This window comes from Marmota marmota, unplaced genomic scaffold, assembly GCF_001458135.2.
Source record: "Marmota marmota marmota unplaced genomic scaffold, marMar, whole genome shotgun sequence".
In the NCBI taxonomy this organism is placed as follows: Eukaryota; Metazoa; Chordata; class Mammalia; order Rodentia; family Sciuridae; genus Marmota; species Marmota marmota.
Genome location: NW_026000005.1, coordinates 45,067,263 through 45,088,231, shown reverse-complemented (window position 1 = coordinate 45,088,231; position 20,969 = coordinate 45,067,263). Strand labels below are relative to the sequence as shown.

The following is a 20,969-nucleotide window of genomic DNA, read 5'->3' as shown; positions in this document are numbered from 1 at the left end:
CTGCAGCCTTCTCTTTTCTTGCCTCTTCTTCAGTGCTGCGTGCCTGGTCTAGCTGGAAGAATGCATGGACCACTGTGGTATACGTGGTCTGTTGTTGGCCAAAACACCATTATGCATTGCATGGCTGTATTTCAGGCCACACCTTCTGTGTTGCAACTGAAACCGGATTCAGAGATGAAATCGGATTCTTGCTTCTACTGGTGTAGTTGTCAGCAGGGTTCCTTTGCCTCACATCAAGGGGTGCCCCCGGCTTTAGAGGGCTCCCCTCAGCTGGCAGGACTGGGTTCTTCAGCAGTGGGAAGCCAGATTTGGCTGGATTGCAACTCTGTAGTGTTGTGGCAGACTCCAGCCACCTGCCAGTGACTTCTTTCCAGGTTCTTGACTCATTCAAAGAATGACATCCACAGACAATGAAGAGCGAGTGTAAAAGAGTGAGATTTATCCAAGTGGGGAGAAAAGAAGCAAAGCTCTTGCTGGGCAAAAGGGGGCCTTTGAGCAGGTTGCCACCTAAGGGTAGGGCTTATAGAGCTACTGGGGGGTGCGTTGATTGAGATCTGTGCTAATCAGGTGTAGGAAAAATGCCATGGTGATTGGTTAGGTCCACATCCTTATGACTGACTGTGCCCTTTTAGCCCTGGAGTCTACAGCCTGTATTCCTCTCCCCTGCAATCCCCACCCCCACCCCAGCTTCTGCTCTGGGACAAAGGACTCTGGAATGTTTTGATAGGTTAATCTCATGGTGTAGCCTTTATATTTAGAGAAGGCTTTATGGGGCTATTGCCTTAACTGCTTGCCTGTTTTGCTATCCACTATCTATGCACAACTCTAACTGTGGGAAAGCAGATATAGACACTGAATAAATTATTGGATGTGACTTTGTTCTATTAAAACTTTATTTACAAAATCAGGTCAGGGGCAGATTTAGCTAGCAAGCTGTAGTTTTCCTACCCCGATTTAAAGGTTTTGAGGTTGTGTTTTGAACACAGAATTAATAGTGGGTATGTGTGCATGCATGGGAGTGAGCTAGATATTTATGTTGCCATAAGGATCAACCATTATGCAAATTTCACTTACTAAAAGGTTTATCTTTTCTACACTGATTTTTAATGCCTTCCCTGTTCTATCTAAATTTCTTTGTAGGGTAAATCTGTGTGCTCTGTTTTCTGACATTGTCCAATTTATCTAACCCCTCTGCCGGGATTGCAAGTTACAATTATCACAAATATATAAAAAACAAGTCTTTTCCAAAATCATTTTTTGAAAATACTTGGTCTTTTCATCTGTGTGAGTTTTAGATCTAATTTGATATATTAGAAAATGTGCAATTTTGATTGAAACTGTGTTGTTTTACCTAGATTAGTATTCTCATCATGTCCCTAGCAGTAGGACCATTGCAAGTTACTCAGTCTCTGAGGCTCAGAGATAACATGCAGATGATGGTTCCTGCCTTATAGGGTTACAGCAAAGATTAAATGGGTTAGTACCAGGAAACACTGAGAACTGTGCCAGGCATAATGTAAGCATTTGGAATTCTTAGCTATTATTAGCTATTAATCTTCTGTGGAAGAAGTCCTCTTACTAAAGGTATCAGGACAGTTAATCAGGTCAGTTAAAGAAGTAAAGTGTGGAAACTAAAGTTTCAGATCAACTTTAAGCCTTTCACTTTATTTTACGATGGACATTTATGCAGCAGGGGACAGGGTTTTGTTGACTTTTTAACCTGCAATTCTGCATACTGTGCAGTTTTCAATTTTCCCTCACGTGGTTCAGAGTATTTTTTTTTTTTTTTTTTTTTTTTGGTATCAGGGATTGAACCCAGTGGCACTTAACTACTGAGCCACAACCCCAGCCCTACAATTCTTATTACACATATTATTATCTCTGGTTATATACACAGTATATTCACACCAATTCGTGTCTTCATACCTGTACTTTGGATAATAATGATCATCACATTCCACCATCATTAATAACCCCATGCCCCCTCCCTTCTCCTCCCACCTCTCTGCCCTATCTAGAGTTCCTCTATTCTTCCCATGCTCCCGCTCCCTATCCCACTATGAATCAGCCTCCTTATATCAAAGAAAACATTCGGCATTTGTTTTTTGGGGATTGGCTAACTTCACTTAGCATTATCTTCTCTAGCAAGTTTTTAATGTTAATTTCTTGGCTTACAATGGCCACATCAAGGAATATTGTTTTTCACAAGGGACATTGAGGTGGGAGGTTTTGATTACTCCTGGACAACTCTTTTTTCATTCAAAGATCCTGGAGAAGTGTCAGTTTTTCCGTTCATGGGTTTATCTAGTTCCCCTTTCATCCTTTTTTCTAGGCAGATTTGGAGGCCCGAATGGCTTTATATGTGGTCCAGTAGAGCCACCCCTCTTCTCCAGGTCACGTCTCCACCCTCAGGTGACTTCCAGGACCCAAGGCCCTAGCCTCTTAGGTCTTCTTTCCAGGTCCATAATCTCTGTGGCCATGCAGCGTCTTCTGTGGTGTGGATTCTCTTACCATTTTTGGAACTTGAATAGCCTCTTTTTCCCATACCTCCCTTCAAAACTCACCTTTGAATTGAAGAATTTTTTATTTTTTCTATTTTTTTAAAAATACATTTTTAACTGTAGAAGGGTCTGATCATCTGTTTATTCTTGGAGAGTGATATTGATGAAATTATTTTTATGTATGCATGAACATGGCATAGTGAAACCCACCATTCTGTATAATTAATGTGCACCAATAAAAATGTCCTGAGTAGTGAAATTTTCCATAAAGAAAGTTTTTCTTTTCTGGGAGCCTACAGCATTTGCACATGCAAGGTAGGTTGTGATGTCTGTAATATTTATACAGTAACATTTCACATGGTCCCGTTGGCAAGCATTCATAAATGAGGTTGGTTTCATCAAAAGTCTTAAAACAATCGGAAGATGTTCTGTGCTCAAAAATTAGTTTGCTGAAAAGCTCTTCATTCTTTATGGTTATTCTTTACTGACAATTTCCCCCGTGGGCTTTTCTAGCCTTCTAATTTCATGCCTTAATTGGAAATGCTAAATATTTGCATTTTTTAAAGAGATAATTTGGATGATCAGTATTGTAGTGTCTCTGAAGCTATAGCACCCCATTATGCTGCTTCTGCAGACGTAATTTTACAGGTGCCAGCTCTCTGGTGATGTAAGAGTCAGCTGCTCATGGTGGAGGTGACCCCTCTATGCCTTGTAAGACGACGAATAGAAGGACAGTCTTGTAGGCTGTCCCGTGTGACAGGGCTTGAAGGTCAGGGTAATGGTGCCTTTCCACCCCATCCTCCCACTCCGCCCTCACTGCTGGACTGTAGACTCCCGTCTGTTGCTGACTGTCCTTCTGTCTTCTGTCCTGACCTTCTTGTCCTTCTTTGTTTCTTTCCTTCATAGTTTCTAGTTTGTAAGGCTTTTGTGAATTCACTATTTTTTTTCTTTTGTTCTTTCTTTCAAACCATAAAGGTTTTTTTTTTTTTTTTTTTTGTTCTTTATGGAAGAAAACCTCTGGCTTTAAGGGACAGCTGATTGGGGTCATAGTCCCCTTCCCACTGTGTCCCATGCATCCTTTCTTCCATCCCTTGATCCACAGAATGGTAGCCTTTAGAACTACTTTAACTGCTCTCCTCTATGTAGCCAGGGTCAAATCCAGTGTCTGCTTTCCGGTAATTTGTTCTGTATAGCCCACGGCAATTGGCCACACTCTTCTCCCCAAAACCACTTCTCTACCTAAGGAGATAAGGTAAGAGGCTCTAAGCCATATGGAGCCATTTGGAGTCTTCTGTTTTGGGTTCAAATCACAGCTCTGACATCTATGTGGGCTTTGGAATATCTACTCAGTATCTTCATTTCTCCATAGGGAACTATGGCTTAGAAAGACTATCTACTAAACGGTTTTTATTTTTATTTTATTTTTTTAGGAGAAAATGAGTTAGTGCACTTAAAGGTACTTATGGTCTCTTAACACATTTAACCCCTGCCCTTCCTCTCCCTTTTTCCTGTTTTCTTTCTAATCTTTTGCTGCCTCCTCTGTCTGACCCCTCCCAGCCTATGCTGTTGCCCTCTCCCCAATTCCTGCAGTACATGAGAGGGTCACCCACCCCCGTATTCTGGTAATTTAGGAGAATTGGCTTGTTCCTTTCTTCTGAGCACCCAATCTGTGTTTACAGCTACTCCAGGACATCACCCACTGTTCCTTAGACACCTAGGTAGCTTCCGGCTTCAAATCCACAGTCCCAGCTTCCCGAGCCGTCTCAGACCTGCTCTTCCCCGAGTCCATATTTCAGTGAGTGACCCTACTATTTGCCTGGTTGTCTAAGTCAGAATCCTAGGCGTTTCCACACACAGCTTCTGCCCTGTTTTGCCTCTCACGTCTCACCAGCTAGCTTCCTCACCCACTTACCAGGCTGCCTCCTCCTGTCTCTGCATGGACCCTCCCCTGAGCTCCATCCGTTCTCCCAGAATGACTGCAGGGATTCTGATGCCTCCTCGTGTCCCCAGGTTGACCCTATCACATGCATCACCCTCCTGGCAGACAGCTTTTTTTTTTTTTTTTTTTGCTGCTGTGACCAAAAGGACAATTTTAGAGGAAGAAAAGTTTATTTGGGGTTCACTGTTTCAGAGGTGTCAGTTGCTCTGGGCTGGAAGTGAGGCAGAGCATGGTGGTGGAAGAGGAAACAGCTCAGAACATGAGGACTAGGAAGAAGAGAGAGGCTGAGCTCGACTCACCAGGGACAAAATAGAATACCCCAAAGGCACGCCCTCAATGACCTACCTCCTCCTGCCACACTCTGCTGGTCTACAGTTACCACCCTGTTAATCGAAAGATAAATGCACTGATTAGGTTAAGGCTCCTGTAACCCAATCATTTCCCGTCTCAACTTTCTCGCATTGTATCACACAGGAACTTTTGGGGGATGCCTCATATCTAAACCATTACGATCACATACTACAAACTGATCTTCATTTTTCTCAATAAATCTTGTTTTTAAAGTCTATGGTGTGTTATATTCTCCAGCAAAATAGAATTCCTTGCATTTCTCTCAATATACCACTTTTTTAATGCCTCACGGCCTTTGCGCTTGTTCTCTGTCAGGACCCCCTTTCCCATTTCTTTCCTTGCATGGTTCTTCCTTGACCCTTGAGGTTCACTCCACACAGGAAAGCTTCCTAAATTCCCTTGGTGAGTTAATCACCCACACAGCATCTTGTGAGCATCTCTTTGCTCTAGTTTCATGTGATAAAATTATGCATGATTCACCGGTTACCTGTTAATGGGTAACTTAGGCCTTCTGCCATTCATCCGTGTGTGTAGATGCCTAGCCAGCCCGCTCGCCTAGTGGCTGTACTGATCATATGACTGTGCTTCCTTTACCACATTGTTGCCCGAGGTAGCTACTATTAATTTTTAAAATTAATATCAATTTGAAGAAAGAAAATTCAAGCTTCATAACAGAATACTATTGTTTGCATAAAACAAACCCAGGATCCTTGCCCTGTCAGGCCCTGTTTTGCAGTACCCTGGACTGCAGGAGAGCAGAGTGAGTGATGGGGAAAGGTATGGAGAAGGAAGGTCAGGGAGGCTGCAAAAGGTGGGACTTACCTTTGACTTCCTAGTGGGTCCAAGTAAGCTAGCTTTGAATATATACTGAGTATTTGGGAAAAAAATTAAAGCATTGCAAAGTAAACACACAAAAAGGGTCCTTTGCAAGCTGTACCTAAATAGAAAACACATTATGTTTGAAGAATTTATTAAAATCATTGCATATATCTATGGTAAGAACTACCTCATGACTACTTAGTAATTTTTGATGTGATACTCTACAATTTATATATTCTACTCTTTTTATTTTTTTAAAATTTCGTTTTAAATAGTTATATATGACAGTAGAATGCACTTATGTACTTTGATATATTATACATAAATGGGGTGTAATGTCTCACTTTTCTGATTGTACATGTTGTAGAATCACCTCGGCCCTGCAGTCATGTATGTACAGAAGGCACTAATGTCTGCTTGGTTTCACTCTCCTTCCTATCCCCCTATCCCCTCCCCTTCCTTCACTCCCCTCTACGGAATCTAAAGTAACTCTATTCTTCCCTAGTAACCCCTGCTCCTCCCGCTTATTGTGAATTAGCATTCACATATCAGTGAAAACAGTTGGCCTTTGGTTTTGGGGGGAATTGGCTTATTTTGCTTAGCACGATATTCTCCAGCTCCATCCACTTATTGGCAAATGCCATATATATTCTGCTCTTAAAAAGACACTTGGGTGGTTTCCACTTCATGGCTCTCACACATCCTGAGACTCCGAGTGTTTCTGCATCTGCCTCTCTGTGTGCCTTGCCTGTGTTTATCTAGGAGGTGGAGGTGGCTCTCTGGGCCACAGGGTATACCTCATTCAGCCTTGATAGGTAACCAGTGGTTTCCCCAAGCCCCGTAACAACATGTCTCCCTTGCTGTTAGATCCTCATATTTGGCATTGTCAGTCTTTGGTAAATAGATTGTGGGCTCCTGGGTGATTTTAATTTGTATTTCTCTAATTACTGATAAAATTGGGTAATTTAAAAAAAAATATTTATTAGCCCTTTGGACCTATTTTTTTTGGTAAAGAAAACCATTCAGATTTCCTGTGCATGCTCTGTGGGCTGGATCACCCCTGCCTTCAGGGCTGTCAGGACTTCTCTGGAGGAGAGAAAGAGCCCCTTGTGGGCTGCAGGTCTGCACCTGTCTCCCTCTGCACCTGTCTCCCTCTGCCCAGTGGCTTGCCTGCCTATTCTCGCCTTGGTGTGCTTTAATGAGAAGTAGTTCATGACTCTGTTCCATCCAGTTCTTCGATGTCCTTTCTTACAGGTGGTGCTCTTTGTATCTTGGTTGTTAATTATCTGCTTACTCTGAGGTTATGAAGATATGCTTTTCTGTTATCTCTTTGAAGCTTAAATTTTATCTTTCATATTCAGATCTACAATCCAATTTGGATTTTTTTTGTTTATGTGTAAAAAGTCTTCATTTTTTCTTCATATCAATATAGTTTATTAAAAAGATCCTATTTATCCCACCATTCTGTTTATATGTGACTAATTCTGTTTCCCATGTATTACATTCGTCTGTTCATCTCTTTGCCAACATCACACTGTTCTAATCACCATAGCTTTCAAGTTCTTGACCTTGTATACACCAAGCTTTCCTACATTGCTAATTCAAGAATATCTGGGCTATGTTGGACTATTTATACAGGAAGAGGAGGAGGAGGATGGGGAGGAGAGTTGTGATTTTTGCTGCAACCGCATTGAACTCCTAGACAGCTTTGGTGGGAAATGTGAATCTCTGTAATATTGAGTGTTCTGATCTCTGACTAGAATATCCCTGTCTCTCTCTCTCTATAAATATATGTTTTTTAAAAATTTAAATTCATACATTATAATCATGCATAATAGTGGGATTTGTTGTTCTGTATTTGTACATGCACACAATACAACAATATAATTTGGTCATTTTCATTCCTCTTTTCTCCCCTGCACCCACTTCCTTACATTTGAAATATTTCTGGGTTTCCATATTTAACAGTTTGGAGAGATGGCACTCAACTACAACTTCTTTGTATTTTTTTTATTTGAGTTATTCCTTAGTATTTGATTTTTTTGGGATATGTTTTAAACAGCATCGTTTTAAAAAATTATTTTTTGTGGCTAAGATGATGCAATTTAAAAAAAATTGAGGGCTGGGGTTGTGGCTCAGCAGTAGAGCACTTGCCTAGCACATGTGAGGCCCTGGGTTTGATCCTCAGCACCACATAAAAATAAATAAAATAAAGGTATTGTGTCCAACTACAACTAAAGAATAAATATTTAAAAAATTTGACCTTATATCTAGCAAACTTGCTGAAGTTTCATATACTAATAATTTATCTGCTTAAAACATTATAGACTATGAATGGTGACAGCTCCTTTTCCCATTCAATTCATTTACCTGCTTTTTGCTTTTGCCTCATGGCCTTGGGTAGGACCTTCAGTGCAGCATTCCATGGGAGAGGTGATGGTGAACACCCTTGCTTTGTTCTTGGTTTCAGAGAGAAACCTTTCAACATGCCACCAATAAGTATTATGTTTGCTGCAGTTTTTTTTTTTTTTTTTTTTAAGTAGATACTTGGCCAGTTTAAAGAAGATTCCTTCCCTTCCTAGTGGGCCAAATCCTTTGCTCTAGAAGGAGGTTGACTTTAATCAGAGGCCTTTTCTTTTCTTTCTTTTTTTAAATTAATTAAATTGTTCTAATTTGTTATACTTGACAGTAGAATGCATTTCAGTTCATAGAACACAAATGGAGCACAGTTTTTCATTTCTCTGGTTGTACACAAAGTAGAGTCACACCATTTGTGTCTTCATACGTGTACCTCGGTTAATGATGTTCATCTCATTCCACCATCTTTCCTATTCCCACGCCCCTTTCTTCCCCTCCCTCCCCTTTGCCCTATCCAGAGTTCCTCCATTCCTCCCATGCTTCCCTCCTCTATTAGGTGCAGGGTCTCTGGTCTAATTCTACATACTCTCATTATGGATCAGCATCCACTTATCAGAGAAAACATTTGGCCTTTGTTTTTTTTGGGATTGGCTTATTTATTTCACTTAGCACGATATTCTCCAACTCCATTCATTTACCTGCAGATGCCATGATTTTATTCTTTTTTAATGCTGAGTTATATTCCATTGTGTATATATACTTCAGTTTCTTTATCCATCCATCTATTGAAGAGCATCTAGGTTGGTTTCACAGTTTAGTTATTGTTAATTGTGCTGCTATAAACATTGATGTGGCTACATCACTGTGGTATGCTGTTTTTAAGTCCTTTGGGTATAAACTGAGGAATGTGTTAGCTGGGTCAAATGGGTGGTTCCATTCCAAGTTTTCCAAGGAATCTCCATATTGCTTTCCAGATTGGTTGCACCAATTTGCCATCCCACCAGCAATATAGAAGTGTGCCTCTTTTCCTACATCCTTGCCAACACTTATTGTTGTTTGTATACTTAATAACTGCCATTCTGACTGGAGTGAGATGAAATCTTAGAGTAGTTTTAATTTGCATTTCTCTAATTGCTAGAGATGTTGAACATTTTTTACATTTTTGTTGATCGATTGTATGTCTTCTTCTGAGAAGTGTCTGTTCAATTTCTTAGCCCATTTATTGATTGGGTTATTTGTTTTTTTAGTGTTAAGTTTTTTAGTTCTTTACATATCCTGGAGATTAATGCTCTATCTGATGTGTGTGTGGTAAAAATTTGCTCCTATTCTATAGGCTCTCTCTTCACCCAACTGTTTCTTTTGCTGAGAAGAAGGGTTTCAGTTTGAACCCATCCTATTTATTGACTCTTCATTTTATTTCTTTAGGAGTCTTGTTAAGGAAGTAGGGGCTAAATCTGACATGATGAAGATTTGGGCCTACTTTTTGTTTCCTATTAGGTGCAGGGTCTCTGGTCTAATTCTACATCCGTGGAGACAATTGTGCAAACTTCACAGGAATTTGACTCCCTGTTCGCCTGCAGGCTTCTTCTCAGGAGCAGGCAGGGAGAAGCAGGTTGCCGTGTTTCCTGTATTCCAGGCATTGTTCTTTTGTAAAAGGAGTTGGCTACAGTGTACAAGTGACTCCCCTGAGATCTGAAGCCAAAATAAATGCACTAGAATTGTTTCGCAAATTTCTGATTCAAGAAATTGGTCTTTGAATAACAAGGAGAAGATGTCATTTGAGGTTAGAGTGCCTCCACTAGTAAGTGTAGTTAGTGCCATCCTTCCAAACTGTGTTAAATATGGAAACCCAGGGACAGACGGCAGGCCTGTTCTTGAAGAAAAATTCATTTAATTCTTGATACATCTGCAACTGAGCAGGGCTTCAAGATTCATTGGGATGATGGTTGACTGCCCTGTTAACCAGGCTTAAAGAAACAAACTGCAATTTTTCAAGATAATTTCAAAATGCTGTATGTTTTAGAGACACCTTGAGAACGTAGGAAACAATTAGACACCGAAGAGTTTATTTTTACACGCATTTATTTCAAAGTCACAAGTCGGAATGTGCTTGAAATTTCCTAAAAAAGTAACTCAACACACATGCCAAAATCAGGACAGTCTGGCTTCAAGAGAGCTGACTCCACTATCGGCTGCCCAGGTGGGTCTCTGAAAAATTTTTTTGAGTGGATTTAGAGCACTTAACCCAGAAATAAAGAAACATCAAAACACAGGAATGTGTATTTCAGGAAGATATATAGTTTGGGTTCAGTAAAGGGAATGAGAATTTTTATTATTTGGATTTGAAAAAAAGTTCTTGGGCTGCAGTTCTTGGCTGGGTGTCCTCCTGGCATGAGCACACAGTGATTTTTTTTTTTTTTTCATATCTTTACTCCAAGTGAGGAAGCAGTTGGTGTGGAATGTAGTTGAGATCTTTATTGAAGAAAGTGGGAAAAATTCCTTTTTTAAGACAAAAATACTGTGACAGTTGGACCCAACATTGTTCATTTCCCTTTTAGCTCAAAGATGACACTTATAACCAGTGTGATTACTATTTCCATCCAACACAGAAACACTACACTAGGAAATCCAAGGACATTAGAGCTCTCTGGTCCTATCTTTTTTTAAGGTGAGAATGTTGAGCCCCAGGCAAGTTCCTTACCTCTTCCAAGGTCATGCCCACGTGAGTGGAAGCCCAGGTTTTCTCTAATGTGTCACGGCACCTCAGGGTAGCGATTGCTCATTCTCATTTCCCAGTAACTCTACGCTCTGAGCTCTGGAGTCACCTGTGTTGGGCTCTCTCCCAGCTGGAAGGTGCAGATAGGGGCTTGCCTGCTGGTTCCAGGCCCCTTGGACTCTGTGACCCTTCCCAGCCCATGGTCCTTCCACCTATTTCTGTGTCTAGCCTCTGCTCTGGGCTGCCCAGCACTCACATGCATTTAGTGCAGTTGATAGTGGGAAGGTAGCGGGAGGGTCCACGTTCCCTCCGTGGACGGAATGATGGGAATATGACCCTTCCTTGTGGTCTTGCTCCGTGGTAGAGGAAGTACTCCTTTCTCAGTGACAAGATTCATTCTGCTGCATTCCTGCATGTGATAATGATTGGAAGAATAAATTGTATTGCAAAAGTTCCTTCTGTTATTTAATGACTTGGTGCTGCCAGCCCAATGAGAGAGTAGAATAGGGTTAAACAAAAACAAACAAACAAACAAACAAAATAGATGTTCTCGCTGTCGAACTTATATGGCCCTGCTCAGGATGATGTCCTTCTCTGAAGTCTTCCCAGGTGACCCCACTTACCTCTTTTCTTTCTTCTATTAAACACCAAGTCCATGCCACCTAGATCAGGGGATGGTGGACTAGAGGGCCAGGGCCAAGCAATAAATATTTTTTTCATATATTTGTGGCCAGAATAGCTCAAGCAGTGGTGCAGTGTGCTGCGAGTGGTCAGGCAAAACAGGTGGCTGAGGCTGATTCCAGTAAACCTTTATTTGCCAAAACAGAGTGGATTTGTCCCATGGCTATAGTTTTCCATCCTTGGTTTATAACAACAATTTCTAAATTTTGGGTTTGGACCAGGTGCATCAGAATCATCTGAGCAATGTTGAACGATACAGATTTCTAGTCTGAATTTCTGATTATCAGTTTAGAGCTGGGGAATCTGCATTTTAAGAAGTTCCCTAATTGATTCTGCTACTCAGACCATTTACTAAAATAGTGATTCATTTTGCTTTCCTTTCCTTTCCTTCCTTCCCCACTTTCCTTTCACATAAATACAAATAAACACGCAAAGTTATTTAAGGTGAAATAAAATAGCACGATTCTGTATTTGCTGGGTAATTTCTTTGCCTTTTTACTAAGGTGTTGATCTCTGGAATTCTTCATGTAATAAGGGAATTAGTTGTACATTCTTGGCTTTTAACTTTATATACGGAGTTGTATGGATTTTAAAAAGTTACTGATGAAATGAATACATTGATGTCTTTCTTTAAGGTGGTGGTCTCAACTGGGGATAATTTGTCCCCAGGGGACATGGGCAATATCTGGAGGGAGGCGTTCTACTGGCATCTGGTAGAAGGCTGCTAAACATCCCGGATGTGCAGGTGGCTTCCCACAACAAAGTGTCATTAGTGCCAAGGTTGAGAAACCCTGCTTTAAGCCTTTTGTTTTGGCTTTAATTGACACTTTCTGTTCCTAGAACACTAATATCACATCAGAATGCATATTGAAAGTTCCTTGATTGATTCTGCTGCTCAAATTATAAAATAAGACCATTGTGCTTATTGCTAACACCACATACAGATTCCACTTCAGTTATTTCCCTCTTACTCAGAGCTCCTGTGTCCCCTCAGTGACCAGGGTGGCGATAGTATTGGCCTGTTTTCTGTTACTATAATGAAATGTCTGAGGCTGAGTCTTTATATTGAAGAGGCTTATTTAGCTGATAGGTTTGGAGGCTCCAGGTCTGGGATGGGTAGCCTTATTGATTCAACCTCTGGTGAGGGCCCATTTGGCTGGATCACATCGTGGCAAATGACATCACTGGTTGAACATATGAGGAAAAAGTCACGTGGTGAGACAGGTAGCCAGGGAGCAACTGGGACCCATGACGATCACATCAGTTACTTCTGAGGGCAGTACTCCCAAGGACCTAAGCACTTCCCACTAGGCCCCTCCACCTTGACGTCACTACACTGAGGACCACGCCTCCTTCACATGAACCCTGGGGGACAAATCATATGCAAATGGTAGCAGACATGTAATGTGCTCCATCAGTGCTGGTGAGTCTCCGGCTTCTTTGCGTTGGGTTTCCTCAAAGGTGCTCCTGTTTCCCAGGATGTCTTTGCCCACTGAGCATGGTCATAAGTGAGAGTGGGGGTGGACTCTAGTCTGCTCGGTTCTTCTCTGGACCTTTGGAACACAGTAGCAATGAAAGCCGAGTGGCTGTCAATAGGATCGTAAATCATGAAGCTGCAGGAGACCTTGCAGGTTCTGCCCCAGCCCCTCACTTACGGCATGAGGGATGTGTGTCTGGAGCGGGTGAGCAGCATGTCCCAAGTCAGACAGGGCTGGAGCCAGGATGCTGGCCGCCCGGCTGGTCAGCTCCCCTTTCCATTCGAAAACTCCCAGGCTGCCTCTTCTTACTGGAGCAGCCAGTTGCTACTGATTTTGTTGAAAGCTACTAGTGTCATTCTAAAAGAAACTGGCTCTGAGACTTGTCAGCTTCTCATTTCATACCTGCAATTATGAATCCATTCTCCAGCTCAGCATGAGGACTTTGAAGCTCGTCTAGTTTAATATGAAGGAGGGGGCTTCTGCTCAGTTGAATGATGGCAGTTGTGGACATGCACAGAAGCAAGCGTAGAGTAGGCGGTGCAATCCAAATAAGTAAGCCTGGCTCTTCCTGGCTTGGAGCTCTTCGAGGGCCAGCACTGGGCTTTGTTCCTCTCCTGAGCCCTCTACTTGAAACCCTGCCCTGCACATCACAGGTGCTTGATGAATGTCACATGAATTCCTGATTAGCCATGTTGAATTTTCTGTCAAGTACAAGATGGGCAGGGACAAAGCTTGCCAGTTCTCAAATCTGTCCTGGAAGGACCACCTGGAAAGGGAATCCGGGCCATTCCGCAGGCCCACCTCAGGGGGTGCAGGTGCACACATTCACACCTTGCAGAAGCCTTTAACTTCCACTTATTATACCTAACGACTGTAAGTGAGCCTTTTAAATATCTCTCTTAATTCTGACCTTTCATGCTTCTGTTTGTATGCTGCAGGGGACATGGTTATTGCCAGAAGCATGGGTACTAGACAGTTTAAGGCCAGAAAAGAGGCCCTGGCTTAAATGTCACACTGTGATGGTCTTGGAGCCACCAGCTCCAGGGTTGGCAGACACCTGTGCTCAGGTCTGGGCTCCCACCTCACTCTGGGCCATGCCCCCTTATATGCTCTTGGTTGCAGTATAAATTATTTTACACTGGTAAAAAGTCTAAGATAAATGTGAAAAGAACAACTTCAGGTTAGTTCTATGATGTGGAAAAAAAATTTGGCTTAAATAGAAAATTAATCGGATGCAGCAAACATACAGCATTTAACAAATGAGCCCGTTGGTTACCTGTAAGCAGAAAGCATTAACCTGCTGGCTCTCTCTTTACTTTTTATTATAGCTGGCATTACAAAAGCTTAATCATTTCCAGCCATCATTAGAAACTAGAAATTATGGCTCTAAAATATCACCTATTAAATGTTGAGTATTCCCAAAGTCAGGTCTATTAATTATGATATTTTTGCCTCATTACACATTTTGGCAGTTTGGTTATTACCTGCTTATAGTTCAAACTTAATGGGATTCGAGAGCAGTAGTGACCTCTACCACAGGACTTTTCCACCATGAGATAAAATACAACTTAAAAAAAATACTGTGGTGCATAGTACAGCAGCACTCGGAGTAAATACTCAGGATGCCAGGATTTTGCTTAAAGTTTAATTCTTGCATTTTGCCTTGCATTTGCCATTATGAACTAAAACAGACAATTTTTAAAATGAGACTGGTCTGAAGTGTGAGAGATTTTGATGGCAGATAGTTGTCTCTGTTAGTGAAACACCTAACTCACAAGCCAAGGAAGCAGCATGGGATGAAATGGTGATTTTTAAAAAAGGCATCGATGCCCCTGTGATGCTTTAGACCCCTGCTTTGCAGCCCTGGGTGTGTGTGTGTGTGTGTGTGTGTGTGAGAGAGAGAGAGAGAGAGAGTGTGTACGTGTGTGAGTGTGTGTACACGTGTGTGAGTGTGTGTACACGTGTGTGAGTGTGTGTGTGTGTGTCTTCTGTCACATCATCTATGCTCTGAGTCCTTTCAGAGATCTGCACCTTTGACAGTTCAACTCTTAGCTTTTGTCGTCTTTCCTGGGAGTGCGTCTCTGGCCTCCACATGGTTCTTCATCCCGTGTGCTGAGCATGCTTTCCTCCCATCCCCACAACCCTGATGGCGGACCTCAGGGCTTTGCTGATTTTCCTGCTTTCCTTCCAGTGCACCATTCCTAACCTGTGGGACTGTCACCTGTGGGCCCTGTCCTTGGCCATCCAGCTTTGTCTGCAAGCACCTGTGCCCACTGTGGTGGTGCTCGCAGATGTCTCTGAGGACAGAGGTGGCTTGGCTGGCAGAGCCCTCCAGGTGAGGGCTGAGGCTGGGCTGGTTCTGCCTTCTGGCTCGGGCTGCAGAGACTTCCCCTTGTTCTATAGCAGATGTGAAAACACTGCCGTGGGGACACCGACGTATGTCCTTTGACTTATGTTCTCAAGCCTGGGACTGGGTTTGGAGAACCTGACTTGTTCTACACAGCTCCCGGGCTCTGGCAGCTCCTTCATAACACCAATCACCTACCTGCTCACTGTGTGTTTATTCTGCAGCCTGCCTGCACCTGCCTGGTGCTGGGGGCAGATCCTCAAGTAGACAAAACAGAAAAAAAAATCTGCTCTCTCCAAGCTTATATTCCAATGGAGGAAGATAGAAAATATCTTATTTTTTTAAAAAAGCAATATGTTAGATGACAGATGTTTTATAAAAAATCAACCAAAGCGAGAAGAGTCAACAGTGACAGGGTTGGAGACTACATTGTCACATAGGATGCTTGGGGACACCCTCCTCAGAAGGTGGCTGGGAGCAGAGACTTGAAGTAGGCTCAGGGCAGCAATGAGCAGTAAGGGCAGTGCAGGCTGAGTAGGTGCAAGAGCCCTGAGGCAGGTGAGTATCTGGGGACTTACAGGAGCAGTGCTGGGGTTGGTGTGGGGGGATGAGGTTCGAGAGACTGGGGTGGGTAGATCACATGGGGCCAGGAAGATTTTGTGAAGACTTTGACTGTTATTCTGAGTAAAAGTCAGTGCCAAGCCTCAGTACAAAATAATGGATGATAAATACCTGAGAGGCTGTGGGGAGGAACTTAGGGATGTGAACTGTTCAACGCTCAGTGCTTGGCAGGTGGCGCTGGCTCTCCTGAGTGCTGAACTAGGTTTTTAGACATGAACGCTCTGGGGGCAGGGCCTATGGCTCTGTTGTGCCTTCAACATTAACCCCCAGGCCTGGCACAGCCCCTGGTGCGCAGGAAGGCCTGTCAGGTTCACTGAGCATCGGCCTCGTCTACCTTTACTCTAAAAAGCATTCGGAGTGATTTTCATTCACCCACATTTAGCCCATCTTTACTTTTTGTCTCCTACATAAATAGGACCCTTGCCTTTTGCCTTCTCCACGGGGATTTTTTTTGCATGAAAATAATTGGATATCAAATGTGGACGTCAGAGGACGTGGCATTGTTCTGGCTGTGATGGGCCTTTCTCTCCCTCTGACCTTCCCTTTCTGACACAGGCTCAGGGCTCTTGGGAGGACAAGGGAACTGCCACACGACAGTGCTCTTTGAGAACGTAGTGGCCATGTGTTGGGGACCAGGTGGCCTCTACTGTGGGAGGGGGGACATGCTGGCTCAGGCTGTGCCTGGCGCCTCTTTCCAGGAGCCCCATGTTCCCCCAGGATGAGCCGTGATGACAGCAGAGACCCCAGGGCCTCTCTGGCCACAGCGCGGTGCTCCTCGCCAGGCAGCACCCTTCGCTAAGCTGTGCGGTGAGGCCGGGCTCCCAGGATCAGCTCTTGTGTGAATCCTTGTCGTTTAACGTGTACCTGTGTTCTGTCTGCACGCATGAAAATCCCTTTTAGTGTCTAGGCCAACCTCAGATGTTTTTAAAGTTGATTTACGGAGCAGCATAGCTTTATTGTCCTCTTTGTTCTAGCTAATTAAATCCTTCCTTCTTCCTGTCAAACAATCCCTGAGGTGACACTGTTCCACGAGGCCTTCCTAAAAATAAATCAGCCATGAGCTAACGTCTTGACCAAATGAGCCATTCACATCCTCCCCAGCACACACGGCTTCCCAGATATCAATCCACCAATCTGTGTCTCTCTCTTTCAACATCTTAAAGTCCTCCCATGAATTCTGCGTCCCTTGGCATAACAGGGATAGCAAGTGGTGCAGCTAAGTCCCTGCATTCATGGAACTCATGTTTTTGTGGGATAGAAGAAAGGGACTATTTTAGATTGCATAGTAGGGAAGTGTTCTCTGAGGTGGTGAACTAAATGAAATGAGGGAGAGAGCCATGCCAAGTCTGGAGAAAGTCATCCCAGTCAGAGGGCCACTAGGCACAAAGGCCCTGGGGTGGTAATGAGCTTGGCACAGTCAAGGGACAGAAAGTGAGAGGGAGGGTGCAGGGCAGGAGAAAGGTCCACGGGAGGAGAAGACCTCAGAAGGTAGGTAGGAAGGGCCCAGATTAGCAAGGGCTTTGTCTTCCTTGGAAAGAGTGTTTTACTTTGATTTGATAGATGATCAATATTTTAAATTATTAATGTTTGAGCATCTCTTCAGGGACTATCCCGGCCACTCTTATCTGAGATTCTGTGATGGAATTGCCAAGTAATAGCACAGAATTAATGTGGTGTTTTCGGAGCTTCATTTGATTCAATCCCAAATCCCTTGCTGTTTCTTAAGGAGCTGGTTGGAAATTGTTAGATGAGGATAATTAGCAGAAGGAGTAGCCGTTTCACCAGGCAGAATTCTACCCACGTGTGTTTATGTGTGTGAACTCATTTCAACAAGAGAATTGAGGGCCCCGTTTCTCTGTCATCTACTCTGTACTGAATCCTTTTTGCAATCAGCTCTGCAAAGCCCAGGGTACAGCAGCCAGAGATCTCATTTTCTTTTATCACAGAAACAAATCATAACTGAATAGTACTGAGACGTACCTGACCCCTTTTGTGGCCTCCAGAGGAGCAGTCGATCTTTCCCCATTGTTTTCTAGTGTCCCCAAGTACCAACAAATGGCCCCCCCAGAGGTCAGCTGCAAAGGACTCGGAGATAAACTCTTTCCTTGTGAAGACATATAACCAAATTTTTGTCTTCCATTATCTATTGGGGGTCACATGTCTTTGTAATCACTCTCCAAAATAATGAGGTAAAGATGTCATTAAATTCTATTAAGCACCCCCCTTCCAGCTTCAGTTCTCATGCAAACAGTGATGCTATTGAATTAATAGGGTTGCCAAGCAGGAAGGAAATTGGGAGACCCAGGTAAGCCCACTCTGTAGGGCAGGGAAATTGGTCCATCATTGCCCACGAGGAAACTTTGCAAAGGTCCAGGATATGAAAAAGGAGATTCCAATTTAGATTCCTGAAACCTTTGTCATGACAGACAGCTACAAATGTCAAATTTGTTTTTTTCCTAATACGCCTCGGTGTTAACGATTTTTGTTTTAGAAAATTCTTCCAAATAACGGGATCCTGAAATCAGCAGAATTTGGGGTTTGGGGTTGGGGGAAGGCTGTTCTCCACTGCAGTTTCACAGGCTGGGTGCCTGTTCTCTGCAGCAAGGTCAGTGTTGGGATGACCTTGGGAAACACATAACTGAGAACAGAGGAACAGCGTTTCCACATCACAGTGACTCTGAGACTGGAGCTAATTTCCCAGTGATCGCACCGCTTTTCTTATGAGGGAATAATTGACCCATTTATGGTCTCGTTTCAGCTCGTTGCAGATCCTTGTGCCAGCAGCCCTTGTCGCCATGGCAACTGCAGCAGCAGCAGCAGCAGCAGCAGCCCCAGCAGCAGCCCCAGCAGCAGCAGCAGCAGCAGCAACAGCGATGGCTACCTCTGCACTTGCGACGAGGGCTATGAAGGTCCCAACTGTGAACAGGCACTTCCCAGTCTCCCAGCCTCTGGCTGGACCGAGTCCATGGTGCCCAGACAGCTTCAGCCTGTCCCTGCCACCCAGGAGCCTGACATAATCCTGCCACGCTCTCAGGCAACAGTGACACTGCCAACCTGGCAGCCGAAAACTGGGCAGAAAGTTGTAGAAATGAAGTGGGATCAAGTGGAGGTGAGCTCATGGTATGGTGTATATTTTCACATAAGAAACCAGAAACGTTAAGATAATTCTAGTGGTTCTTATCTGAGCAATAAAGATGGAAGACCTATAAAGTTTTCTATTGAACCAAAACGTGGGTAATGTTATTCTGTACCTGTGTGTATCATGGCTTTGCAAGCATGAAAAGAGTCAATGAAAACCAAAGTGAAGGAGGTTTTTTTCTGGAGTGATATCCACATACATTTCTGTGAGATAATCTTTGATTTGGGGGCAGACACCTCAGTGTAGAGTCAAATAATCAAGTCATTGTTGAACTGATTTTCCTTCCTAGGGTATGTCTTAGTCTGTTTGGGCTGCTGTAACCAAAACACATAAACTAGCTGGCTTATAAACAACAGATGTTTATTCCTGACAGTTCTGGAGACCAGGAAGTCCGAGATCAGGGCAGATTTGGAGCCTGGGGAGGGCCCACTTACTCATAGAAGTGCCTTCTGACTGTAACCTCATATGGTTCAAGGGGGACCAGGATCCCTCAGGCCTCATTTATAAGGAGTTAGTCCCATGCATAGGGCTTTTCCCTCGTGAGCTAATGACCTGCCCAAGGCCCTGCCTCCTAATACTATCAGCCTGGGAGTTAGGGTTTTAATATGTGGATTTGGGACAATACAAACCTTTAAAGACCTGATTTTTTTTCTGTTACCATATTAATGTTTAGTTTTTATTTTTGGTGTCTTGCAATATTTCCACGGGATTTAGTCTATCAGTTTGGCTGTTATACCTTCAATCTCTTCTAAAGTCTCATCCTGCTGGGCATGGTGGCACATGCCTGTAGTCCCAGTGACTCCTGAAGCTGACAAGACAATTTTGGGTTCAAAGCCAGCTTTAGCAACTTAGCAAAGCCCTAAGCAACTTCACCAGACCGTGTCTCTCAATAAAAAATGAAAACGGGCTGAGGAGGTGGCTCAGTGGTTAAGCACCCTGGGTTTGATCTCAGGTACCAAAATAAGTCTCATCCTGCAGATTTTTTGACAGGCTTCTAAAAGTTGACATAAAGTATAATTTTGCTGGCTAGAAAAGTTGGAAGGCGAATCCACATCAAGAATCTGAGGTGACATTGGTAGAGCATAATTCCACCCCACATCTTCCACTATATGTATCTAACATCCACATAAACCCAGTGACCTATTATCACAAATTTCATAGCTTGAAAAACACATGGGTCTTTGCGAAGCATGTATTAGAGTTGAGGAAGGTGTCTAAAAATGTCCCTGATATTGTAAAGGTGGCAGTGAAGTTTCTTCTCCTATTTTCTTGCTTGCTAACCGGTTGACCCACTTCTTTTTAGTGCCACTCAGTTTACAAAGGCCTCGTTCCGACTGCAGGGCAGTGGTTCCAGCTACCTAAAACGCTGTGAAACTGGTTCTGATTTCAGACTCTTAATAAGTGCTTTGAAGTTAGGATTTGAATACCTCCTTGTGGGATGACGCCTTTATTGAATGTGAACTAGATTTGATTCCAAGTTTATCAAGGAAGCATCCTTTAAAGAAAATCTCTCCCCCACCAGCCATTTCAATCTATTTATTTAAAGTCATGCTTTCCTCAGACGGAAAGTGTAAAGAAGAAATGCTCCATCTTGTAGTTGTGCTCTTTGTCTTGGGCTATTGGGCTGTTGAAGAAGAGGTTCAGCAGGAAATGTGGGGATGCGCTTGGGCTTCCCTTTTTCATGAAGTAATGCTGCTTTGAAAACATGAAGCTATTTGGGGCTTAGAGGACTGAAACTCAACGACCAGTGTCTTTTCCACGAATTTAACAATTTAAATTTAAAATGGAAGTCTTTGAGTATCAAAGGTGGATTTTAGCCACAGAATGTAGCTCTAGGGTGTTCTGGCAAATAAGTGTTGGGGGAAATTCCTGACCATTTCTCTATCGTTTTCAGTAGATTCTGTGATGGGGAAGTATTTTCATACTCCTGTTTTCCCTGCTCTAGGTGAAGACAATTAGTTAATTAATTCAATTTAAAAATGTAGGTGTGGCCCTCAGGAGAGAAGAAGGGCAGCTTCC

General features: G+C 43.1%; 1 protein-coding gene across 1 annotated transcript in view; it reads left to right on the top strand.

The window, feature by feature from the left end:
* Positions 1-20,969, top strand: part of Dner (delta/notch like EGF repeat containing) — a 294,692-nt gene that overhangs the window by 97,578 nt on the left and 176,145 nt on the right. The window contains 1 exon segment of the mRNA XM_015481018.2: positions 18,570-18,920. Within this exon segment, the coding sequence (XP_015336504.2) occupies positions 18,570-18,920 (351 nt within the window).